Source organism: Eulemur rufifrons, chromosome 28 (genome assembly GCF_041146395.1).
Source record: "Eulemur rufifrons isolate Redbay chromosome 28, OSU_ERuf_1, whole genome shotgun sequence".
In the NCBI taxonomy this organism is placed as follows: domain Eukaryota; kingdom Metazoa; phylum Chordata; class Mammalia; order Primates; family Lemuridae; genus Eulemur; species Eulemur rufifrons.
Window position 1 is genome coordinate 16,330,325 of NC_091010.1, and position 27,622 is coordinate 16,357,946.

A 27,622-nucleotide genomic window follows, 5' to 3' on the forward strand; every position below is an offset into this window, starting at 1 on the left:
TACAAGCAGAGGGGCTGATGTATTTGGGAAAGGCACTGACAGCCGAGCTGGCCTAGCTTGACAGAGCTGGCTGCACCTCATTTTGGAAAACTACTTTGCTTCCAAGGACAGAACTTGACCTGCAGCCCTCGAGAATAAAAAACTCTGTGAAAGGAAGAGACACATCAAGCAAGTTCCTCCTTTTAAGCCAAAGTAAATCAAGCCTCTAGGACTACCATGACATAATATTATTTCTAAGACAGTCCTACAAACCCAGATGAGAAATGCCATATGTGGCCACTTACTAGAGCTGGTTAGACCATCACAGTAACGCAGTGAATCTGTGCATGAATTTCGGTTATAACAGGGCTAGAATCTCACTACTTCTGCTCTCTGAAGGATCTCAGAAGTACTTTTCTGCTGGACGAGTGAGGAGCAAAGTTCATTTATGTAATGAATAGTTAATTACAAAGTACAGGCTTGTCCCTGTCATGGCTACTGTGAGGGGTAGGAAAAGCCATAAAACATTAGCCTTGTCTCTCAAGAAACTTAAAATCTAGTTGAAGAGATGAGAATGAAATAAAAATAAATCACAGCCATTTTTTTTTTTTTTTCAATGAGCAATAGCTAAGATGGTTGTCTCTTACCTCATTTAATCTTTACCTCTATTGGGAAGAGAGTGGTATAGCAGTGGCCACTAGAGGCAAACTGCCTGGACTTGTGCCCCAACTCTGCCACGCACTAGTAACCTAAGAACCTAAGTGAGAGAGCTTGGTCAGCCTACCTAGTTTCTCTGGTCCTTGTTGTCTTCATCTGTAAACCGGAACTACAAGTTGTAACTCCTTTATGAAACTGTTGTGAAGATTGAATAAATTAATACATGACAAATGTTTACCAGTAGACCCAGACACAGAGTAAGCACTAATAAGTGTTAGCTATTTTTAACTATCATCGCAATCATGAGCATGGCTATTACTACCACTACCATTTTACAGTCAAGGAAAGTGTGACGTAAAGAGATTTAGTAAATTGCCCAGGGTCATACAACCAGACAGAGCCTGGTTCTAAATCTTGGTCAATAAGGCATCAGAGCAAATTGTGAATAAGTCAGGACAGACTTTGAAGCTTAATTAGTCATTTTGTTTGTTTGTTTTTAAGACAGGGTCTTGCTCTGTCACCCAGACTGGAGTACAGTGGTGCAACCATAGCTCACTGCAGCCTCAAACTCCTGGGCTCAAGCGATCCTCCTACCTCAGCCTCCTGAGTAGCTGGGATTACAGGTGTGCACTACCACACCTGCCTAATTTGTCTCATTTTTTATAGTGATGGAGTCTCCCTACGTTGCCCAGGATGGTCTTGAACTTCTGGCCTCAAGCAATCCTCCCACCTTGGCCTCCGAAAGCCCTGGGATTACAGGCACAAGCCATTGTGCCTAGCCAAATTAGTCTTTTCCTTACTGTTCTTTCCATTCATAGACCATAAAATAGACCTTTTCTCTATAGCTCCAAACATATTTTAGATGCTATTTGATGATGCTTAAATGTAGTGGTGTGCTGGTAAATGTTTAACAACCAAGTCTCCAGGAAAAAAAACACATATTTTTTTTTTATATATATACTTATTGTACTTATACGAAGGATGTGTAAAACACAATTTACAAATAAAAATTAAATATACAATACTCTTTATTATAAATTCCATGCAACCACCTGATTCTCACAGATACTTTCAATGATTTTGGCCAAACTCTGGTATCTTAAATCTGTATCTGTGTCTATAATTGAGGAACAAGTGCAGTTCCAACAGGAGTGCTGGTTGATATTTCCCTTTACTTTAATGGGTATGTCAGAACTTCACTCATTTGTCAATTACTTGAGCAACTGCTTTACTGACTTGGATAATAGTTTTGAATATTGGAAGAACATTTCCTTAAGTTTTTGTAATCACAATGTAATAGCTACAGATACAACATCCATTTAAGTTCTACCTGAGTTATTAATATTTTCTTCATCCCTTTAAGTTTATCAAATCAACAGACCAACAAATCAAGCTCTAATTTGTAGCATTTGCCAATTTCTACCGCGAATACTCCCACCGTGGCCTATGTTAGGCTACCAAAGTGACGTCACTGAATAGTTGGAAAGAGATAGTACATCATTATAGAGTATTTCTACCATAGAGATTCAATAGATGTAAATAATTTTACCAAATAATAGTAAAATTTTGTAAAATAATTAGAAAGTGATGAGTTTTGATATATATATTACCTTTGCTTTTAAGATAATTTATTCAAAGTATATATGATTTAATTTTAAATAATATCTGTATATAACAGCTGACTCACAAAATTCCTGAAAACTTAATCATTGGTTCTTGTGAGCTGGTACAGGTTAACTCTAGCACACTACTGGTTATATGAACACAAAAGCCCAAAGGGATCTGAAGCATTCAAATGTCTACATGGCATAGCTAATTATTGTATTTATTGTTAAATAAGCTGACAGTTTTATTTATTAATATATAGCAGACCACAAAACATGTTGCATATTAACATGAATCATATCTCCCTAGAAATATATTTCCATATCATAATCATATCTCCCTAGAAATATATTTCCTGCCTTCGTATGTGTGCTAAATAAACCTAGTAGGATTGTCTTTGCCGGGCATCTTTGACTATCAAGTTCACTGTACAGTGATTGGGAATCTGGCTATTGAATTGCGCTATGCTGTTTGAAATTCTCAATTCTCAACATACTATCTGGGTATTCTTGGACAAGTTATATAATTACTCTGTAAATCTCAATTGCCTTATCTATAAAATGGCAATAATAGTGGCACTTGCCTCATAAGGTTGTTGAGAGGGTTAAATGAAACAATGTGTGTAAAACGCCTGCATATATTAGTGCCTAAGAAATGTAATATATACACACACAAACTACTTGGAGGTTATAAGTTATCACATTCTGATTATATTCGAAGTTTGAACATACGACAGGAACTATATCCTCAACAATAATCAATTGCCAGCAAAATATTAACTTGTGTTCTGTCATAGTTCTTTAGATAAAGATAATTATGTATTTATAGATAGGAGGTTCTACCCATGCTATTCATGAATTTCTTCTCACTCGATAATCCTTTTGCAATGCTTTGGGAAGGTGCTTTGTGAAGTGCTGATAGGCATTCACTGTCAATTTAAAACTTGGCCCTTAAAAGGGACAAGTGCCCAACTGGTAATGATGCAAGGAAGAATAGAGTAACGGTCAGGATAGGAGTGTCATAAAAACGTGAGGGTACCGGTGCAAAGGGAGTGTGTAGCTGGGGAAACAATTTGGCCTTTCAGGGCCAGGTTTACTTGGTTTCTAATCACACTCTGGGCTTTAAAACTGTGTAGGCTTGGATATGTTATTTGTCTTTTCTAGGTCTCAGTTCTCTCATTTTTTGAATGACAGGAATAGTATGACATATCTCATACACTGGAAAACCATTAGCACTTAGTATGCATTCCAGAAATACTAGCTCCTGTCTCAGGCTTTGCCTACTTACTTTGCTATCTCCTCCTTTTTCCTCCTCAGCTCCTATTTTTCTTCCTTCCTCTTCTTCCACCTCTCCTCATCCTCTGGTGGGAGAGATTAGAAGGGCACTCTGTGGAATAAGTGTTATTCCAAAGCATCCTTTGTATATAAGTGGTGTTTTAATTTTAAAAAATTTAAATTATAAGAAGTAATGACATATTCAATAAAGTTAAAAAAAAAATCAAGCCACCCCTAATCTTTTGATCTTTGCTTATTAATCTTCACCTATTGCAAATTTTATGTGGTTAAAATCACAGCATAGGAACTATTTTAATATTTACTGTGCCCACTTAATATTATGTAATTAACATCCTTGCATATTTCTCCCTTTTTTATATTTATAGTTTTATTTGGTTATCATAAGAAATTATGATAATGTTTATAATGTCAAATAGTTAGATGGTTTTATTTTTTCTCCTGTTATGTAAGTGTCTGCTAAAAGTATTTTGGAAGCCACTGCTCTAGATGATTTGTAAGGTCTTTTGTAACACTTACATCTGATTAGTTATGTAATAGTCCACAAAATGCCCAAGCCACAGCTCTTCCTTCCTTTTTTTCTTTTCCTGGTTTCTTCCTTCCTATGCCTCCTTTTCTCCCCTCCTCCTTCCTTTTCGTCAATTTTTATGAACTACCTACCACTCTGGCGCAGATGCCATTTCAGGCACTGGCAGAACTAGGCCCCCTGTAGATCAGACACAATCAAATGGAAAGCGCCAGGCTGTGGCTTTCAGAGAGTTTTCTTATCGCAGAGAGGCCTTTGGCACAATCCTCCCTCCCAACTCACCTCTTCTCTGGCCTAAGTTACCCTTCACTTCCTCACACAGCCTCTGCCCAGACTCTGACCTCTGCTCCACTGGGATCTTTTTGGTTTCTAGGTTATGGACCTACACTCATCCCTACCTTACCTTTTTGGGTGTTTTTTTTTTTTTTTTTTTTGTCCTCCCAATTCCTTGGCTTCTGGCTCTGGACAAGATATGGCTGTTCCTGCTCCCAAACCTGTTCATCATTCATCATTCCCAACTTAATCTGTCTGCCCGTCTGGCATTGCACTTTTTTTTTTTTTTTTTTTTTGGAGACAGAGTCTAACTCTGTTGCCTGGGCTAGAGTGCCGTGGCGTCAGCCTCGCTCACAGCAACCTCAAACTCCTGGGTTCAAGCAATCCTTCTGCCTCAGCCTCCTGAGTAGTTGGGACTACAGGCATGTGCCACCATGCCTGGCTAATTTTTTCTATATATTTTTAGCTGTCCAGATCATTTCTTTCTATTTTTAGTAGAGATGGGGTCTCGCTTTTGCTCAGGCTGGCCATTGCACTTTCTATCTTGCTTTACGCTGAAAGGCATGGTACCTTCGCCTGTGAGCAGGGCGGGAAGCCTCAGCCTTCAAGCTGGTTTTTTAGTTTCTCTGACTTAGTCCTTCAGAGGATGGCAAGTCTGTCTGTCCTGATTCTGGCAGCTTATCCCATACCTTTATGTTGAATTACAACCATGGGGTATGGTTTTATCTTTGACTTTAAAATGTGGTATTCATTCAATCATCATGCATTGACTTCCTCCTATATTTCTGGCAGTATATACAAGGGTTAATAGTATAGTAAATCTCAGAAAGGTAATGCAGTTAATCTCAAACTCTGTTAGTGTGAATGAGAAACAAGTAAGGACATGATTACTGTTACAAGTGTTCAAATGTCCTAATAGAGGTAAGGGACAACGTTCTGTGATAATACAGAGTATGGGAGTGTAAGGGTCATGCTATGAGTTGGTGACCTTTCATAACTAGTACTAATCATGGTATTCTTTTTTTAATGAGCCGGGAATGCAACCAAAGTCCTCATTTTATTTTTCTTGGTATTCTCAGCACAGGGCCTGGCATATAGTAGGTGGTTATTAAATACATGATAACTAAAGGAGTGATGCTTTTTTTTTATGAGAGAAAATAAATGTTTTTAGAAGAGTCAGCTTTATACTATGGTTTGAGGGAATGAATTGTGATGAAAAGTGAAGATTGCTTTTACTTGAAAGAGGCTGACAAATTTCCCAGACCCGGGATCACTTTATGCGGCGTATGATTTAAGGGTGAGTGAGCATGCCAAAGCACTCCACTTGAGCTGAGTGATGGGGAATGAGCTGTAGAGCTGTGGTCTTAGATGGTATTTTGTGAAAAATAGTGGGAGATTTATGGCTATTAAACAACTTTGTAGCTGCCCCCTTCTTGTTTCAAAGTCTGCCAAATCTCTCCTCCTGTGGTCTGTATCATGTTCCTCCACTGCATCCATGACGTTCAGAAATATCCACTGGACTGCAGTTTTTCACTGAATGCACCCATTGGAAGGGGGTTTGAATTTTACACATTTATCTGAACACATTCATTTTCTGCAATCTCCGAGTGAAATTCTCACATAAGTCTCTTGGAGAGCGCACTGTCCTTTTGTTGAATCTTTTCCAACAAGGTTGCCAAAGTTCTACCTTCTTTCCTGCATTATGGAAATTGCAGAGTACAGTATATTAGTGACTATTACCTTTATTGATGTGAGTTTAAAAAAATAATAGCAACTCTCCAATTGTGAGCAGGAGAGGAATCAAGAAACCTTGAGTGTGTACTTTGATGTATCTTCAGCTGAAGGACTTCCAAGGCTGGAATGAGTATTTCAGTCCTTTTATTTACCATGATCAGCTTTTTTCCATTCTATAGGTCACACTCAGTAGCTTTAGGAGAAACCGAAATGGGATATTTCATCCCAAAGAGCCAATCAAAGATGGCATTAATCCATGTTATACAACTACTAGAGAATTGTTAGAGGAAATTTTCTCTCATTATGGATTTATATCAATGTAGGACTGCATGGATTAGAGAAGAAACAGGAGTATTTGTTTTTTCAATTTTCATGCTTAATCTTGAGAAATCTCAAAAATGTAGAAAAGTAAAAAAAAAAAAAAAATGAATATATGAAGTTACCATCCAGAATCTGTAGTTTCTAATATTTTGACATACTTGTTTCAAGTTGTCTTTAAATGAAAGAACCATCATATATAAAGTTGAAGCTCCTCCTCCTCATATCCCATTAGTCCCCATCCTATCACCCTGCCCCTTGGCAGAGGCAACCATTTTCATGAATTTAATGTATATTTTAAAATAATTTTTGGATGTTTTCATACATACATAGGATCAAAGAAGTACATATTTGCATAAATAATATTATCCTACATTTATCATTTTGCAACTTGCATTTTCACTCCATATTAAATTTTCAGACCTATTTGAATTGAGATATATAAATCAGGTTTATTGCTCTTAAATGCTAAATATTCTGTCATGAATATACAACATTTATCCATTTTCTTCATTGACAGACATTTGAGTTATTTCTAATTTCTTCTGTTATAAATAATGCTGCAATAAACATTGTTTTATGTCTCAACTTGCAAACTTGTGTGAAATTTTCCATAGCGTGTATATTTTAAATGAAATTGCTGTACCAATTTTCAATTTTATTAGATATTGCTAAATTACTCTTGGAAGTAGTTGAACCAATGTACATTCCCATTAGCAAAGGATGAGAGAATAATAGTTTCATTTCCCTTCGTTCTCACTAGTACTTGTTATCCTGTGACTTAAAAGTTTGCCAATACGATGAGTGCAAAAATCGTATGTTGTTTTAATTTTCATTGCCCTTAGTACTGGTAAATTGGAGCAACTTTTCTTATGCTATGGACCATTCAGGTTTTTTCTTCTTTGAATTTCCTGACATTTTCTCTGTCCATTTTTTCTATGATTTTTTTTATTGATTTGGGGACATTCTTTATGTATTCAGGACACTAATGTTTTATTGTAGATGTTGAAAATATTTTCTAACAGGATAATTTAAAAAGTAAAATGTGAAAATATAATTCAGGCAGTTAGAAAATTGGGTGAGGATTCAAAGGTTTGAGTCTTTATAGTCCTGAAGATTCAGATTTGCCCAAATTTCCTTATTCCAGTTTGAGGCATTTCTTCTCAATCTGGGTAAAAGAAACCATTATTTAAACTTTTCTACTTATGTTTCTATTATCTTGTACTTAGTAAACTGTATTGCTTCAGTTTAAAGATGAGTTCTTTATTCTTTGGCAGATTTTAAATATTTTCTTGTTCACTTCTTTCATATGATAATTTTGCTTTTCTGAATCATGCTTCTAAGCATAAGATTTAGAGAACAAGTGTGAACAACCCTATTGGAAATATCACATGGGCTTCATTTTGATAAATGCCAAGTCAAAGAGCTGGTGGTTGGAGTCTTGATTTGTAGTAATTTTTCTAAACATCCAAATAGGGAAGTCCCACCAACAGGCATAGTTTTCATAATTGTTCTTTTCTTAGATTCTTTTCCATGACTTGAGTTTATCAATGGACACTGATCAGAAAAAATAATTTAGTGCTGGGCATAGAATGATGACTGCAAAACAACGGAAGCCATACCATTTTTACTCTGTCTATAACTAAAAATAAAACCAAATAGCGTTTTCACTCTTGGTTAGAACTCTAATGTTTTGCACAGTCAGAGGTATTTGCTAAAAGGTAGCATTTATTCTAGTAATTTTAGAAAAAGCTGTCATCAAATTGTCAGCAGCCCAAATCGAGATTAAAAATTCCAAAAAAATAACATAATACAGCCACCTAAAGCTCATATCGTATTTTAGGTTTTTTTTTTTTTTTTTTTTTTTTTTTTTTTTTTTGTGATCAGGTGGAGCAGAAACATTGACAGAGAGAAAGGCTATGGCTTCTCATGGAGGGAGTATGGTAGATCTGTGGAAGGACAGTCCCCATTCCCCTGCCCAATATGTCCTGCGTCAAGCACTGATGCCATATGTAGGACACTGTCATTGTGTTTCTTTCATTATGTAGAGATTACAGGAGACCTTGAATACCAAATTGAGAGACATGTGACTATGGTATTTTATTTTTATTCTAATTTCTGACTCTTTCACATTCTTGCAATGTCCTAAATGTTTAATGACATAGTATCTAGCAAAAGTCTTTTCTACTTTTTAAAATGTTTTTCTTGGTGACTGGGCTTTCATTTTTTTGGACCCAATAGCTTTGGATCAAGCCTTAAACACTATATGTTTGCCTTGGAGCTGGAGTGAAGAAATGCTACCTGAAATCTGTTCCTACCTAGGGACAGAGCTTCTGATTTTACTCCATTCAGAACTCTTTCTGTAAGTCTCCACCGAAAGCCGCTTAGTCAAACATCTCAAATGTCAGAAACGAAGTTTAAAGGGTTTTTCTAGCAAGGAGGTCTAATCTCCTACTTAGTTTTGATTCCTATAATATAGGTAATCTCTTTGGAGAAAAGGCCTGCTTGTAGGAGGGCAAATATATCCCATAGAATGTATTTCCTATTCCGGAAAGAAAAATGTAGCATTAATGAAATTTACTTTTTCATGAGGCTTGGAAAGGTTGTAAGCTTAGGATTTTGATCCTAGCAGATGTTCTTTTTTGGATATTAAAAAAAAAAAAGTTGCATTTGATTTAGAAATCTCAGTTAGGAATTGCAGTGGCAATGCTTATTGTCATAAGCAACCACAATCTGAATCTGACATACTGGTGATTGGTTCTGAGTGACAGCCGACCCCGCAAGTACTTTCTTCCTGCTTTAGTTCACAAGGATGTAGAGTTGTAGAGTTCTGGGCGGGGTGGTGGTGGGAGAGGTGAGTTAGCAGCCTGGGCCATCCCAGACAGTTCCATGGTTAAAGAGCTATTTGTGTATGGTGAAATAGCATCATCCTAGACACATTTTTTGTCATTTTCCTTTAGGCCTTGGAATGACAAAGTTTGTGGATACCCACCATATCCCAAATTCAAATTTCAGATAGATTTCTCAGTGCTGTTGTTAAACTTAGGCACAACCCCCATCGCGCAGTCTGAGGTGACATATGTCCTTCCCTATGTGACTTCCTGCTACCAAGTCTTAGATCCTTGGCTTCTCTCTGCCCCCATGCCTCCGGGCCCATGGAAACCAGCCCTGGTTTTCCCCATCCACTCTGGGGCCAAAGCTTAGCCCCTTCACTGCTTCCCATAGAAATCTGTTCACAGCCCCAGACTTGACTTTGTGGGAAGTACTGGGAGAAGGCCTGGGATAGAAGTCTAAGTCCACCCCTTTTCCTCCCTTCAGCCTCTCTTGTTTTCCTCCTCCCTCTCCTTCCAGTTCAGCACAATGAGCAAACTGTTTCCTTGTCTCAGAGCTATTCCACCTGTACTGAGGCCCCTCAATGCTTTGGATCCTACCCTACCCTTACCAGAATGTTATCTCAACAAAAACAAATCTTGCTTCCTAAGAAGAATCTTGGTGAATCGTATTTTCTCCAAATTCAGATCCCATAGAGACATGTTTGGTAAATGGAGGTGCTTGGTATTTGGTCTTGCTTCACGTTGACATTTGTTTTTATTGCACAGGTTTCCAGTGAGGATGTTGCTGCCTCTCCGGAGCACCACTACACGCCCTTGCCTTCTGCTTCCAGGGAACTCACCAGTCACCGAGGTGGGAACTTAGCTTTTTATTGCTCTCAGTGGTCACAGGGAGGGACACTGGGCTGCGCAGAGCTCGGGGCTCAATACTGCTGCATTGGCACTTTAGAAGGAACACAGTGCTTTTTAAGTCCTTGATGAGAAAACCACACCTGTCAAACGTAGCAGTTTTCACCCATATTAAACAGAATTTAGTGGCAGTCTACTGGGGAGGCACATAAATACAATTGTGTGTTTTTTTTCTTCAAACAAAGAGATTATAGTACTTAAAAATTACTAAGGAGATTGTTACCTCTAGCGATAGTGGAGAGAAATCGGGAAACTCACTAGTGTTTGTGAAAGTATGATTGTTTGGGAGTATAACAGTTGACATCTGTAATTTCAAAATGAATGAACTCCACATTATAGCTAAAAGGAATTCCAATTTGCCTGGTGATGTTGGAGGAGAAAATCTATGTGCAGTTTTCAGAGAATTCTCTGATTCTCAAAACATTAATTTGGTTTACCCAATTTTTCCAAAGCCTTGAATTTCTATTGCCATCTTTAGAGTCTTAGGCTTCAAAAGCAGGCAGAATACTGACATGGAACATCATTGGAAAATCTGCTATCCCTAAGCTGGCTGCTTGGGCCTTAGTTGAAATTGGTAAAGTCAAGAAGGGGCCACATGGTGCAACTTGTTTACTCCATTTTATCCTGGTTATGACTACAGCTGTGTTTCTTAATTTGAATCTATCATCCAGGGTTAAATATGCTTAGATTGAGGGTGTCACATGCTTTAAACATTGTTTGCCCAAGCAGGAATTCCCCTGGTATGGGTAGGGGACACTGAATAAGGACTGTTCCAGCTTCGTCATCCCAGCAACATTGTGGGATAGGTGCGTAGCAGGAAGGGCTGTGGAGATGCGCAGAAAATGGTGGGGCTCGACCTGTCCTCCGAGACAACCTATGGGCTCTGGGCAAATGCGACACTATGTTCTGCAGGAAATGATCAAGAGAGCAGTGCGGGATTCCAAGTGCCTGTGACTTGGACCTGTGTTGCCTGTTTGATGTCTGGGCATAGTAGCACTTTTCTATATTTAAATATACTTTAATTTAGATTTAATTAGGGTTCAATTGTGAGTCTCTTCATTATATATTTATTTTGTGAACATAAATTTTGCTCAAAGTCAGATGGAATAAATAGCTGCCAACCTGCTACATTTTGAAGGTCATGAACAGGTCTCTTTCACTTAATGTCGTTACGAAGGTCTTGAGCATATCCCTGTAGTGACTGTTTTTGGGAAATTCCCCTATGCAAATAATAATGCATCTAGAAAGAGTGACAAATTAACCCTTAAATTACCATTATATCCTTATGTGTTTATTTATTGGTTTCTTGTGTTTGAATTAAGGTCATTTCACTTTATAGCCGATCAGATAACTTGCGTAGGAACTGAAGTCTCAGAGACCTCAAGGCCACTTGTAAAGTCTATCTGGCCATGAAATTGAGATTTCACAATGGGAGGATGTGATCAGATAAATGATAATCATCAGGAATAGGGCAAATATCATCTATCATTTTAACGGTAACAAGAAATCTGAGCCTTAAAGAAGTGGAATAAAAGACAGTAAGTTCTGAAGGTATTTTGAGTAATACTCAGAATGTGGAAAAATGCCTAAAGTAGTTAGAGTTCAAGTAAGTGCCCGTGGATGACATCAGAGTCTAACATCAATGGGAAAAATGGGAAAATGTTATTTAAAGGGAGCCAACAACAGACATCTCAATTTTATCAAGAAATATCCCTACACATTTAACACTGGTTTCCTGATCAGTGCTGAGGACTCAGATGGTGAAAAAACATGTGTGCATCATAAAATGATGTTCTTTGGGCCTGTGGTCATGAGGAGACCAGTAAAGAGTGGACCCAAGTTCATTAAAGTTGGATTATTGTTGGACTCATCTATGTGGGGGAAAGGTGAGAGTTGTCTATTTCAGCTTGGCATGAACCAACTTGGCTTGAACGAGCTTGGCTTCCCCCACCAGTAAATGGAGAAAGCCATTAATTTTTGGCACCCAAAATGAAACCACTTAATGCCATCCTGATTTTTTTATATTTACGTTAAGGAAGTTATTTCCAAATTTCTGATCGTATAGATCACCAAACTATTTGAGTGTCATTTCTTCATACCTTCGTGGGAACAGCTTGCAAACATTTATGCAGAAGAGGGCCTTCACAGTGTGAAGACAAATTATACCAATTCTTTCCCAAGTGACATCTTCCATGATGTCTGAAATTTGGTCTGTAAAACCCTAACTGAAAGTTCTATTTGCAAATAACTTTTGATTCATCCAGTTCCCAATCTCTTTTCCTTCCGCACCAACAACTGCAAAAACTGAAGGGCAGTAGTTCATGTGCAAATTGCTGCTTTTCTATACATGGCTTCATTTTCCCTTTGCTTGTCCTTTGATGCAACTTCCAATGTCGAGTGTGATAGGCCCAAGATTCATGTCCTAAGAACTGTAGATTCAAATGCAAAGGAAGTCTGGGCCCAGTTGCATATGTAACTTACAGATAATCCCTACATCATGGAGATAGTAATGTGTAGTGCTTTCTGCTCCTGCATGAAACTTTGACCGATCTGAGCTATGATTTCCCTCTCCTATAGGTACTTCGAATATTTGTTTCTACCTTCTTGGTGGAATTGTTCATATTCTGCTTTGTATAATAGAGGTCAGGTTATGTACAACTTAATGTCCTCATAAATGAAAACTCCCTGAGAGGCAGTAGTAAGTCTAACTCTTCTCTTGCACATCACTGACTCCTATTCATTCTTAAGGTATCAGCTTAAATATCACAGCTCCAAGGGAAACTCCTCTATTCCTCCCTACACATTCATATTAGGGCAGTGTTCCTTATTCAGGGAAAGTCTTCCTAGGTAAGTTTTAAGTGTTGGGAGGAGGGGAGGAGATGGCATCACCATGTATCTGCAGTGCCTGGCAGAGGTTCTCCTATTTAATCAGAGCTCAATATATATTTGCTCAGTAAAGGATGAGTGGTAGAAACCCAGGGGAAGGGGAAATGTCTTAGTTACCTGTGTGAGGTGACTTGATTGCATGTGAGAAAGGAAACCCAGCTTACCCTGGAGCTGAGCACACTAAGGGAAGGGCCAGCCATGTGGACCTCAGGCCTCAGCTCTGTTGCTTTAAGAAACCCAAATATCATGGATGGAAGTTACATCTATAGAGTTTTTACTAGAGAGCATTTATCCGCAAAGTCCAACTTCTAAGTAGATGGTTATTTTAATGTTGTAGTTTTCAAACGTTGGTGTTCTGATGGTAGGGAAGGGAATGATGAATTAGTGATAGAATATTCATCAATGGAATAATGATGGAATTATTTTACTAGAACAGAAACTCTCAAAGAAGGGGCTGAAAGGGCTGGGCTCTCAGTAATATATAGATTGTAGTATACACATGGGTTTAGAATCATCCATCTGAATTCTCTCTGAGAGATTGACCTAGGTTTTGGGCAGATCTTTGGAGTATGGGGGACAGAGGGCTGTGTCAGTGATCTCACTTGTTACCTAGTGGCAATCTACATATTGTGTTCTCAGTGGATGTCCATATTATGAAGAACATTGAACTATTTGTTGGAGAAATGTCTCTTTAAAAATACTACATATATAAAACATGGCCCAGCATGCCAGGTATTGCCACTGTTTATCTGGCAGCTGTTAGAAGTAGAATTCGCATTTATATAGACCATCGTGTCTTTCTTAGAAAACATTTCTAATTAGAACATAGATCATGTTATTCTCAAGACAATCCTGTAAAGTGGGGAGGGAAAATATTCCCACTGAACAGAGGAAGATGCCAAGAATTGCTGGGGGTGATCAAGACACTTAGTGACAGAGGCAAGGGGAAAAAATCAAGGCTCCGTGCTATGGAGTCCCAGGTCACCCCCAACGTTTGTCCTTCACACAGGACATACGAAGCCAGTGCAGGCAGGGCTAACTGTAGCATTGCGCTGGAGGGGCGAGGAGAAAAAGTAGGGGGAGAAGCACGGCCTGGAAATGTCTACTGCTGGGGTGAATTCCAAAGCCTGTGTTAAGGCTGCCAGGAGCTACGGCATCTTCAACCTCACCTGCTGCTTCTGTTCGTAGATTTGCCTGTGTTACTCCTCTCCCCGCCACTCTGTTTTTAAATTACAGAACAATAAAATCAGGAGCAGAGAAATTTGAAAAACAAAACAAAAGAAGAAAATACTCCTTATCAATCTGGTTTCAGACAGAGAAAATAGAAGACACACTATGTATTTAAATGATGAAGGCTTTTAACATAAGGAATTTAGAGATTGTGCCTCCACCCAGGGCCTCAGCCTAGGCATCAAGCTTGTGATTCTCAAGAGCTTGCTGGAAAATTTCTGTGGATCTCGGGGGCATCTAGGAGTCTCCTACTGACTTGCTCATCTGTAGCACCTGTGCCAGGATTCTCAAGTTCACCTGGAAACTGCTCCAAGTACTCCAGGTGTCCCCACATTGCCCTGCCCCTGAATTCGTACTCCAGTGCCTCTCTTTGGCTGACTCTAACCAAGACTGGTTCACTGAAGGCAATTCTGGGAAATGTAGTTCTCTGAGCTGGCTGTAGAGAAGACCTTAGAAGAAGGTGGTGGTAATGTTAAAACAGAAAATCCGGCACATGTACGAAAATCCTACTTTGCCAACACCTATCACGTGGAGGATCCCATTCCAATTTGTCTGTGTATATATTTTGTAACATAATTGCAGGCCCAGTGAACATCCCTGAATTATTTATTCCCTGATGCTTATGCAGTCTTGAAGGCATGCCATTGTTAGCTTGCCATGTTAAGCACTGGACTTGAAAAGTATAAAAGAAAGAAAGCAAAAAACAAAGAGAAAATATGCTATGAAAACATGCTCGGGGATGATAACCATCCTGCTTTGACCATTGTCGGTAATCTTGCCATCATTTTTATTGACACAGTTGTTAGACGCTCATCTTCCTCTCCAACCAGAGGCTTGGTCTGTTTGTGTTTGAAATTGATTGCTGCAACTGTCACAGAGTAATTTATATAGCAACTTATCATAATTAGTTATCGTTTGCAGTTTCCTTAATGTGAGTTGCATTTTATGCTTAGCAATTGATTTTCCTGTATATCTCCATGAAGCAGCTCAATGTGTATCATCCAAAAAAAGAAGAAAAAGACAGAAAGAAAAACTGTGGGTGTTTTTTTTTTTATTTTTTGAGACATTTTTACCCTGAGATATCATAAAATACATTTTCACAGCAGCCATAAATACGGAGTGTTTTGCTTCAACTCATTAAATCAGCCAAAGTGAAATGAATAAAAAGAAAATTAAACGGATGCACAGGAAGGGGTAGCAGTGTAGACAAGGATGTTTGGGATGAGGAGATGTTGGTCAGAAAAACTTCATGCCAGCAAGCGGAAGGCTTTCAGGAGGGTTTGAATGGAAGCTGCGTTATGACTAAACTGTTCATCACAATTTTTTTTGGGCTTAAAGGATTTAGAGGTACAGGGGCAGAAAAATGTGATGTTTTTCTTCACCCATCATAAGGGTCACAGCTGATACCTGTATAACAAAAGACAGGTTAACAAGAGAAAAATGTAGCAAATTTATTTAATCAAAGTTTTGCATGATTTACATGGGAGCCTTTAGAAATGAAAACCCTAAGACTCTGGGAAAAGTGTCTATTTTTATGCTTAGGTTTGACGAAGAATAGATAGCCATGGGGAAATGTGATTAGACGGAGGGTGTGATCTAATGGTGATACATTCAGTGGGAGCCCAGCAAGGCCTGTCGCCTCGGATTCCTCTTTGCCTCTCACTGTAGCATTCCTTCCTCCTGGGTATGGGACAGCACGCTTCTTGAATGAGGGTCTTCAAGGGAGAAGAGAGACAGTGACATTTCTAGGTTTTATGGCTTGCTTGTGGGGAGAGGGGTTCCAGTTTCTATCATCCTCTTTGGGGAGGAGAAATTCTGATTTCTATGACTCATTTCAGGGGAGAAAGAAGGGGAGAGACAGGGGAGCTAGAGAAGGCCAGAAGGCCTTGCTTCTGAGGCCTTCCAGTGTCTTTCAGTTCAAAGCAATCAGCATGCCAAGGTGCCATGATTTGGGGTGTTGTGTTCTGAGCCCTGGCAGAAGCAATCTGTCTCTTTTAGGCAATTTTTATATTTTTAGGTTTTGGTTTTTTTTTTTAATTTCTACTATCTTGCCATGTCAACACATAGGGAATGTGAAAGCTAAGTAGGTTTGATCATTATAAACAGCATCTACACAGAATAATAGCACAGACTCAGGAAAATGGATGCTTTTATTTAGGCTAGCATAATAGCTCAGCGTCCGAGAGTCTTTGCCTACTGCCCGTGGGTTCTCATTGACCATCTAAAAAGATGGAATAAACAATCTGACGGTTCTGGTGGCTTTGGCAGGTAGGTCTTACCTGGGATCAGACTCTGTGATTAGGGCTGCCTGCTTATAGATTACCTTTTGTCTTCTGGAATATTTTGATTAGTCTTTTAAGGGAGCTAAGCATCAGATGATTTCTCAAAAAATTGTCACTGATTCATTGAAGGTTCATAGAAGCATGACAGATTCAACTTTCCCCTGTGGAAAGTGTACTGAGAAGTGGTTTTTTAAAAAAGGGAGAAAGAAAAAGAAAAAAGGAAATAAAACTTCCTGGTGGCAAGGACACGTTTCATCTGGGGGTCCTGTCAGATCAGAGCATGGCCGTGGCACCCCTCTTTTCGACTCCTTGCCACCAAGCCCTGGCTGTGTGGGGGAAGAATGTGTTGGTTCCTTGTGCAGAACTATTATTAGCATTTTCTAATTATGTAAAATGATTTCCTCTGATGACATTTTCAACAGAACCCATTAGTTTAGTTTTCTTGCCTTCATAATGCTTTTATGGGCTTATAATCTTGGTGGAATTCTCAGACACTGAGAGATGCTAAAGTTTCCTTTATTTTAATCGAGGTGACTAGTGATTTGACAGTAGTGGTTGACAGGTTCATTTTATCTGCGTGGCAGTGGGAGTCTATTTTCAGTGTGCGCACCCTGTTCCAAAGTAAAAGGACTTTACTAAGTGCTGAATAAATTGTACTTTCTTTTGATTCTAGACCTTGCTGAAATGGTTTAAAAACTCTGGTCTGGGTCATCAAATTCATCTCCCTGCTACTTTGCAGGGTCAATAGCTTCACTCTGTGCTGAGCCGGGCTGGGTGGATTGGAATGGAGGGTAGTGTAGATTAAAACTTCCGCATATATATAGATAAATGTGCATGTGTGCACTCGCTGTCTGGGAGGGTGGCAGTGATGGAAGAGCAAGCCAAGTGGAATCTGAAGATGGATGAATCTGTTAGACTATTACCAAGACTGGCGTGGAGTTTAGCCAGGAACTTTAAGCAACCTCCTTTAAGCATTTGAAATCCATAGGGGTCCATTTCCTATCCTTTTTCTCCAAGGATGATTTTTCATTTGCCATCTCTAGGATTGCTTTATTTCTGTTCTTAGGGCAGAATTGTGGTGTACTCATAGACACAGAAGGGCTACGAGTCTGGTTCTCCTGTCCCAGCAGCAAAGCAAGGAGGGAAAAATGGATTCCATTTCTTCCTTGCCCTCCACAGGATAATAAACCGTATGTCTGTAAAATGACAGGTCAGAAAGACAACCCTTCCCCCGCCAGACAGTCCACATAAAAAATGGTGCTGAAAACATGCTCCCGCTATCTTAAAAAATGGAAGCCTAGAATTTACAGTGTGGAAGATTCTAAGTGTGTTAATGTTTTAGAATCGTGGGCTGTTTCTTGCCTTTTTCATTATCAGCGAAGAACTGGGACATGGTGAAAAATGACAAGGATTGCTATGAACACAGTCGTTCAGGGATCCCTCCAGCATGTCTTTATTTAGAACCTAGTGTATACAAAGTACATGTTAGGATTTGTGGAGAATTCAGAAATATATCGTTATCATTTCTATCATCCAGTAATTTATGGTTTAATTGAGGAGATCCCAAAAACAAAGTAATGCCAACCAAACAAGATATTATGTATTATATAATTAAGGGTTGCATTACATGGGAAAAGCCATAGGTGCTATAAATATTTAGAAAAGATGGGAATCAGTGAAAGCTAGAATAGTCAGGCATAGCTATTTGGAGGATGTTGCCTTTGAGCTTTGAAGAACACATAGGGCGTGGGTAAGCGGAGTACAAAAGAAGGGCTTCCCCTAAAAGGGAAATGGGTAAAGAAGCAGCATGGAGGTAAAAATAAATAGAACTGATTAGAGAAAGGGATCCCATTCAGAAAAGTAAAAAAAAAAAAAAACTTCCTTATGTAGAACGGGTCCATGTTATAGCAGGCCTTGGAGAGGCTGAAGGGTATATTTGATTTAAAACTGTGCTATAGGATTGTTAATCTGCAAGCAGTAAAGCAGTATGCAGGGGGAGCTGGAAAGAGGAGAGCTTGGACTCACAGAGGCCACAGTGGAACGGGACTAGCAGGAGTTCGTTCCAGGTTCAGAAGGCGTAGATTTTCAGATACCAGGCTGTGTGTCTATGATCCCTCCAAAGAGCAGGTTTCTAGCAAAGGTAATTTAGGAAACAACGTGGTAGCAGATGGGGAAGACAGCTGGGGCCGGGACAGATGCTGCCAGTGGAGCGGGAGTGCAGGCCACGTACAGAGAACCTGGAGCCCACCGTGGAGTTGCCGTTTGAAGTTGCCGATGGTTTTGGTCACCAGGGTTCAGGCATCAGAGAAAAGGGACCGTCCATGTTTTTCCTCCCCACATTATGGAGAATATTTCTGATGTTGGCTTTAGAAACCTAAACGTGGAGCCCAGGATGATGTTGAAATAATTAATCCAGCACGCCGTGACGAAGCCCTGGCGTGGCTGGCCAGGGGCACAGAACACGGGAAGGAGTATGAGAAACATTCCGTGGCAAACACAGTAGACCGAATGACTGATTGTATTTTGGGATGGAGAGAGACAGAGAAACAGAAAGCGGTGAGGAAGCCAGCGTGGTGTGTGGGAAGCTGCGGTCTCCGCCTGCTCCCCATCTGGGTTCCTCCCGTCGCAGATTCTCCCCCGACTCATGCAGAAACCATAATCCGGCCTGTTACGTGGAAGACGGCTGGGGTCAATGTAGTGGAGCCCATGGCAACAGGAACAAACATGCAAAAAGCAGGCAAAGCAGCCACAAAAATTTGTTCTCGTTCTCATCTTTGGCTTAAAGATGAGCTACAGTCTTCTAAAACCAAATAAGTGCCCAGTGTGTTTTCTTCCTGAATCCTGGGCTTCTGGAAGGGGAGCGAATGGAAGGCAATGCTTCTGGTCTAAATTGTTCTGCTGAGATCTCCGCCTAGTGTGAACTTCCCAGCCCTGGTTCTTCCAACTCCTTTTTGTTTCCTTGTCTCTTGTAGAAAAGTTTACCTCTGCCCCAGGTTTCTCCTCCTGTAGTGGTTTTACAACCTTTTTTGGAACAAATAAACAAACATCTGGAATCATGTGGTACATTTAATTAAAAAGTTTGCATTTGGCCAGAAATGGTCAAATCATGAAAAATGGCCTGTCGGTGAGCTCAAGAAGGCCAAGTGATGACGTTGTTGGCTGCAAATGGGTGGAAATTGAGCAAGGTGAACACCTGCTCCGTGCAGCCTGCTGTCCTCTGGCTTCCTCCTTCCAGCCATTAATATTTACTGCGGTTTCTTTATCCATTCTAATGAAATTTTTTGGTTGGGGCTGGTCTGGGGAGAGGGCTGTTACTTTTCCAATAACCTTGGATTTGTTGGGATGTGTATACTTTATAAAGGGTGTGGTATTGGGCTTTTTGGCCTTTTCATTTCCCTTACTCAGAATTCCATATGCTCCAGGTCACTGCGGGGGCCTGTTTCTGTTTCTTCAATCAGTCAGTCAACCGTGGTTTTCGTGAGAGCTCCTAAGGCGTGGGACCTTGCACCAGGGCATGTAGAAGATACAAAAGAAGGTGTAGACTCTGCCTTCAGGAATCCTACAGTCTAACTGGAGAGAAAGTCCTACACATAGCAAGCAGAGGCCAAGCTAGATGTACGTGGGCAGAGAAGGGAGAGATCAGTGAAGACAGAAAGATTTGGAGGTGGTCTTGGATGAAGGTGAGAACTGAGTTGAAAGCAACTTCTCTGGGTGGTTTCCAAGTATGAAACAGAATTTGAGGAAAGACCAAATGTAGAAGAAGTTTTTGTCTGATTTCTGGTCATAATCTAGGTGACAGTAGAGAGCAGATAATCTTAAAGTAGGAGTTAGATATGATTAGTCTACATAACTGATTAGCTTCTCTGCAAGGAACGTCTAGGGCGAAGCAAAATGTAAGTTTTGTTTGCACGTTAAGAGAAGAATGTTGAGACGATCTGGCTTTGCAGAGAGTGTCTTGCTCTGGTATGTCTCCCACATGAGGATTTATACCCAGGATGAGGTTATTCTTAGGACAAAATAACAAGTTTATTCTTGTTGCAGAGAATGCAAGGGAAGTAGCCAGGGGCTGAAAATACAGCGACTGCCATTTAGGTTAGATCCAAGGAAAGGGTGAGTATTGTTGAACTCAGGTGTGGATTGGCAAGGGAGGTTGGGAAATCACCATTCCCCAAGGCCTTTTACTGAAGGATATGCTCATCTCTCTCTGAGGGAGCCTGAAGGAAGTGAAAGGAAACTTACACAACTTTAAATCCTGACTGGTTTTGATCCAGGGTTCTCTATGTCAATGCCAGTTCAACTTTTGCATAAAATGAAATCCCTTTGACCCCTGCGGACTTCTGCAAGCACAGATAGCTGGAAGATCTCACTGGAACAATGTTCCAGTGTTGCCAAAGGAGTTCTCAGTCCTTAGCTCTTTATTATTCTTGTGCATCTGTTTCCTTAAATACTCTCTGCAGAAGCATTAGCATGAAAATAAAAGAGTGTACGGCAACTCGGAATTTTCCATTTGTAGCTTCCTTAGTCTGTGGGGTCAAAGTTTTGTCCTCAGGGATGCTAATGCAAACTCTGTGTGCTGTTCCAGGGCAAATGTTTCTCAACTAAATGACAAGAGGGGGTGGGGAGCCAGGAAAATAATGCAATGCTAATTCCCAAACACAGACTGCCCAGAGGTCCCAATTTAAATTGCCACTCCTCCAACTCTACTCCCACCCTCCACCAAAGGAAAAAAAAATCCTGTGTTGTTAGGACAGACATCTGTGTGAGAGCAATAAAACAGTCTTCTCCCTTGTGGATTAGCTCTTTATTCCTTTATTTATCTTGCTATACCTCATCAGTTTCTCCTAAATCAAGGAGAGTCAAAGAGGATAAGATGCAGTCCCTTTTTTGTTTTTGATTAAGAAAACCCACACAACTATCCTCCTCCACAAATTTTCTTTTCTCAAGAGAGAGCTTTCTTTTTTATGTCTAATTTCTCCCCCCCCCCTTTTTTTTTTTTCATCTGCTTCCTTGGAATCCCTCTGGAACTTTTACTTCATATAATGTTCAAATCAAATATTCAAGGTTCCCTGGAGAGCAGGTTAGGTAGGTCAGTGCATGCTGACATATCTGGGGAACTAAGACTGCACAATGAACATATTCCTCAGCCTCCATTTCTTCTTCCAAATGCCTAGAAATTTATTAATTCATTCAAGAACTATCTACTGAGCATGTACTATGTGTCAAGCCCCATTCACAACAGTAGGGATAGAGCCAGGCATAAAGCAGACAACATTTCTGCCTACAAAGAGCTTGCATTCTAATGACAGAGAGGATCCCTAAGATAAAAATAAAAGCAGCATGTAGTATGTTAGAGGTAAGTACTCAGATGAAGACAAAAGCAGGCAAAGAACATGAGGGAGGGAGCGTGTGTTGGCAATTTGGGATCCGATAGCCAGAGAAGGCACCCCTGAAAAGGTGATGCTGGAGTAATGACCTGAAAGAGGTGAGAAGTGGAGACTTGAGAATACCTGAGAGAAAAGTAATCCAAGCAGAGGAAGGAGCAAGAGCAATGCCCTGAGGCAGGAGCATTCCTGACATACACTAAGTGCAACCAAGAAGCCAGCGTGGCTGGAGAAGGCAATCTAGGGGGGGAGTTGAAGATGAACCCAGAACAATATCAGAGGCCAGGACTTGTAGGCCATTGTTAAATATTAAACTTAGGCATGTTAAAATTTTAAAGACTTTTTTCAGGCAGGTAGCAATTCATGAATTGGGCAGCCCTAGAATACAAGTGGTTTAGGGATTCACTGAGAGCTGGTAAGGGGAAGTTTTGTATCAGGTATTTGCAGAAGAAAGAAATTATTTTATTGGTTAAAGTAGAAAGTCCCTAGTTAGAGGTTAATTGGCATTTTCTGATTGATTAAGCTTAAGTTTCATTTTAGTATTTACATTGACTTGGATTTCATTTGCTTATGTATAGACCCAAGGTGCTGGAACTGTCCCAGACTAATGGTCTTTCAGTGGATTATTTTAACACCATTTACTATGACTAAGACAGGAAGCTACTTCAAGGCATTAGCAGAAATGGTGGAAATGGTATGATCCTTCTTCCTATAGAAAAAAACAACAAACTGATAACTAACTGGAAAAGAAATAAGAGGTACTATTGTTGATCAGAAAATATGTAGATTTTCTGCAAGATGGATAGAAGAATAGGATTGAAGAGATTAATCACAGTCCACAATAAATGCCACAGTTTTATTTTTTATTTATTTATTTTGTTTTTTTTTCTTTTTCCTTTTTTTTTATATCAGCATATTATGGGGGTACAAAAGTTTAGGTTATGTATATTGCCCTTGCCCCCCACCTCCCCGAATCAGGGCTTCAAGTGTGTCCATCCCCTAGACAGTGCGCATCGCAGTCATTATGTATGTGTACACCCATCCCTTCCCCCCACCCCACATCTGCCCAACACACGATTAATGTTATTCCTAATTGTGCTCTTGGGTGGTGATCAGTGAAACCAATTTGATGGTGAGTACATGTGGTGCTTATTTTTCTATTCTTGGGATACTTCACTTAATAGAATGGGTTCCAGCTCTATCCAGGAAAATACAAGAGGTGCTATATCACCATTATTTCTTATAGCTGAGTAGTACTCCATGGTATATATATACCACACTTTATTAATCCACTCATGTATTGATGGGCACTTGAGTTGTTTCCACATCTTTGCAATTGTGAATTGTGCTGTTATAAACATTTGAGTGCAGATGTCTTTTTTATAGAATGTCTTTTGTTCTTTTGGGTAGATGCCCAATAATGGGATTGCTGGGTCAAATTGTAGATCTACTTGTATCTGTTTAAGGTATCTCCATATTGCTTTCCACAGAGGTTGCACTAGTTTGCAGTCCCACCAGCAGTGTATGAGTGTCCCTGTCTCTCTGCATCCACACCAGCATTTATTGTTTTGGGACTTTTTGATAAAGGCCATTCTCACTGGAGTTAGGTGATATCTCATTGTGGTTTTGGTTTGCATTTCCCTGATGATTAGAGATGTTGAGCATTTTTTCATGTGTTTGTTGGCCATTCTTCTTCTTTTGAAAAATTCTTATTCATGTCCTTTGCCCACTTTTTGATATGGTTGTTTGATTTTTTTCCTTGATGATTTTCCTGAGTTCTAAATAGATTCTAGTTATCAGTCCTATATAGCATGTGTAGCATGCGAAAATTTTTTCGCATTCTGTAGATTGTCTGTTTGCACTCGTGACAGTTTCTTTGGCTGTGCAGAAGCTTTTTAATTTAATCAGGTCCCATTTATTTATTTTTGTTGTTGCTGTGATTGCCTTTGGGGTCTTCTTGATAAATTCTTTACCTAGGCCAATGTCTGTAAGAGTTTTTCCGACATTTTCTTCTAGAATTCTAATAGTTCCACACCTTAGGTTTAAGTCTGTTATCCATTGTGATTTGATTTTTGTGAGAGGTGAAAGGTGTGGGTCCTGTTTCAGTCTTCTACATGTGGCTATCCAGTTTTCCCAGCACCATTTATTGAATAAGGAATCTTTTCCCCAGAGTATGTTTTTTGTCTGCTTTGTCAAAGATTAGATGGCGATATGAGGGTGGTTTTATATTTGGATTCTCAGTTCTGTTCCACTGGTCTGTGTCCCTGTTCTTATGCCAATACCAAGCTGATTTAATAACCACAGCCTTGTAATATAGTTTGAAGTTTGGTAAATTAATACCTCGCATTTGGTTCTTATTGCCTAGAATTGCTTTTGCTAAACAGGGTCTTCTCTGGTTCCATGCAAAGCGTAAAATTATTTTTCTATATCTGTGAAAAATGTTGGTAATTTAATAGGGATTGCATTGAATCTGTGGATGACTTTGGGTAGTATAGACATTTTAACAATGTTGATTCTTCCTATCCACGAGCATGGTATGATTTTCTACCTGTTTACGTGCTCTGCGATTTCCTTCCTCAGTGCTTCATGGTTCTCCCTGTGGACGTTTTACCTCGTTAGTTAAATATGTTCCTAGGTATTTTATTTTCTTTGTTTCTATTGTGAAGGGTATTGAGTCTTTGATTTGGTTCTCAGTTTGACTGTTATTGGCTTATATGAATGCCGCTGATTTGTGTGTATTGATTTTTGTATCCTGAGACTGTACTGAATTCATTTATCAATTCCAGGAGTCCACAGAGTTTTAAAATACAGACGTATAGCCAGGTGGGACAGCATGCAAATATAGTCCAAGCTACTTGGGAGGCTGAGGCAGGAGGATCGCTTAAGCCCAGGAGTTCGAGGCTGTAGTGTGCTATGATTAAACCTGTGAACATCCACTGCACTTAGCCTGGGCAACATAGACCCTATTTCATAGATAGATAGAACCAGCTTCAGGAGTTTTCTAAGCATAGAGAAAGCTACTGGTAGCCTCACAGCAGGCAATAATTTAGGCTTCCTCATTGGGTACAACCACAAGGATCAACCCATCTGCATACCTGTCACTATCTTTAGTTCAGGCCTCAAGCAACAGAGCTATCTCTAAGCCAGAGCAGTAAGTATGGGTGATTGGATCAGTGGAATAAGATGGCAAGAATTGGTACAAATGTAAAAGTTATAATAAATGGGAATGGGCTAAATTAAAAGATAGAACATTCCCAGATTTAGTAAAAAATGAAATGTGAAGCGAATTACCTTTTAAATAAATACATATGATATGACATAGGAAGCTCAAAAATACAGGGATTGGGGGGAAAACACTACATACATGCCAAAAGCAAAACCCATTATATCTTCTTAGTTATACTAAATATCCCTCTTTGTCATTTCAATAATCATCCTAGTCTTATTTTGCATGATATTAATATCATGACAAAGAGGGATATTTAGTATAACTAATAAGATATAATGGAAAGCTATAACAATCATGAATCTTAATGCATCCAGCAAGTGGCTTTGAAATTCATAAAACAGGAACTTCTAGAAATACAAGAAAAAAAAAAAAAGCCTGACAAAATTACAATCATAGATGAAGACTTCAGCATATCTCCTACAGAAAATGACTCCTAAGTGAATAGAAATTTCACAATATATACATTTTGTTAAATAGAAACAGAATGACATTATTTTTTTTAAAAAAAGAAAGTCACAAAAGCTATCCACAAACTGTGTCATAAAGAAAAGTATACCATGTCTAGTTTAAATTAACTGATCGTAACTAAGTAACTAAGTGAAATTAGGTTCAAAAAGGAATACCTCCTTCCCCTCTCTTCCAATAAAAAGAGGAAAGAGAAAACAATACAGAATTAGAAACAAATGAAACTTTGGCTTTATGAGGAAATAACATCCATTCTTTAAAAGTAAATGGAAGTGATAACACTGTAGTAAAAATTGTGGGATGTAGCCAAAAATGTAATTAAAAGATTTTTCCCCCTAAAAACATAAACTATGAAAAAGGGATAGAATATAAAAATAAATGAACTGTCTTTTCATATATCCTAATTAAAAAGCAAAAAACAAACCCAATGACATATGAAAGGACTTAATAAAATAGAAACAATGTGCAATGTATTTTACAATAATACCAAGAGATACTTAAAAAAAGGTGAACCTAGAACATCTAAGTAAGAAAAAATAGATATGGGCATGTAACATTAGGAATAAGATTTAAAAAAAAAAACACTGTACAGCTTTGTATCAATACATTAGAAAATCTAAGTAAAACAGGAAATTTTAAGGCAATTATACTGACCAATATTGTCTCAAGAAATATAAGTCTAAGTAGAGAAAAATAAGAGTATAAAGGAAACTGAAAAAATAGCCATAGCCCTTAAAGAGGTGAAATATGCTATCTTTTATAATTTATTCCAGAAAATAAAAAAGATGGGAAATTACTCATTTTCTTACTCTAGGATTCCATAACTGACTTAAACAAAGTGAGAAAACACATGCAAATGAAACTTTTTTTCAAATGTGAATCTTTTTTTCAAATGTGAATAAAAGAATCCTCCATGAGAAATTAACAATACGATTTAGTAATGTATTAAAGAAAATAGTACCTCATGACCAAGTAGGATTTATGTTAATATTGAAAAGATGGTTTACTATTAGAATTTATCAGTACATTTGTCATATTAAAAAGAAAAAGATTACATATGATGATAATGTTACTAGATGCAAAGACAGAGGGAGAGAGAGAGAGGAGACCTGTAAAATTTAGTAACCACTTCTGGTAAAATCTCTTAGCAATCAAGGCATAGATGGAAACTTTCCTAACTTGATAAAGAATATCTACCAGACTACCTACAGCAACCTGCATACCAAAGGAAGGTAGACTGAAAACATTCCCATTAAAGTCGCAGACAAGCAGGGAAGGACTATTCTACGCTCCCCTGGTGGTGCTAGCCAAAGCAATAAGATGTGCAAAAACAACAACAACAACAAATAGATCAGTAAAGATTAGGGTAAATACAGCATTATTTGCAGTCAATATTGTGATTTAGATCAAAGGTCAGCAAACTTTTTCTCTAAAGGACTAGATCATAAATATTTTAGGCTTTGTGGGCCAGAAGATATTTGTCACAACTACTTAGTTCTGCTCTTGTAACATGACGGAACTAAGACCCATCACATCTGTAATGGAAAAAAATGTAAATGTGCTTAATTCACTTGTTTAAAAGATTTTCAGATTGGCTTATAAGGCAAAACCCAATTCTCTGTGTTATATAAAAGAAACCAATATAAATTGACTCAGAAAAGTTGAAATAATAGGGTGGATGAATATGAACAAAAAGAAAGGAGGGGTTATAGTCTATACAGTATATTATTAATACAAGGTAGAATTCAAGCAGAAGAATAGTAACTAAGATAAAGAAGGGTACTTGGTAATGCTGAAGGGTGAAATTCATATTAGATGTAATAGTTATGAATATCCATGTAACAAAATAAAGTGCCAGTACTCATGATGGAGAAATCACAGGCTATGAAGGGAGAAATAGATAAACATATTAGTCATAGGAGACTCTACTTCACCTGTCTCATTTACTGAAAGATCAAATGAGGGGAAAAAAGGATATAAAAAACCTAAATAGCAAAATTATTAAGGTGTATTTGATTAATGCAT

At 38.8% G+C, this 27,622-nt stretch overlaps 1 protein-coding gene across 1 annotated transcript in view; it reads left to right on the plus strand.

The window, feature by feature from the left end:
• LRMDA (leucine rich melanocyte differentiation associated) overlaps window positions 1–27,622 on the plus strand; it is a 993,823-nt gene that overhangs the window by 785,863 nt on the left and 180,338 nt on the right. The window contains exon 6 of the mRNA XM_069460648.1: window positions 9,984–10,068. Coding sequence (XP_069316749.1) covers window positions 9,984–10,068 — 85 coding nt within the window. The remainder of the gene's footprint in view (window positions 1–9,983; window positions 10,069–27,622) is intronic.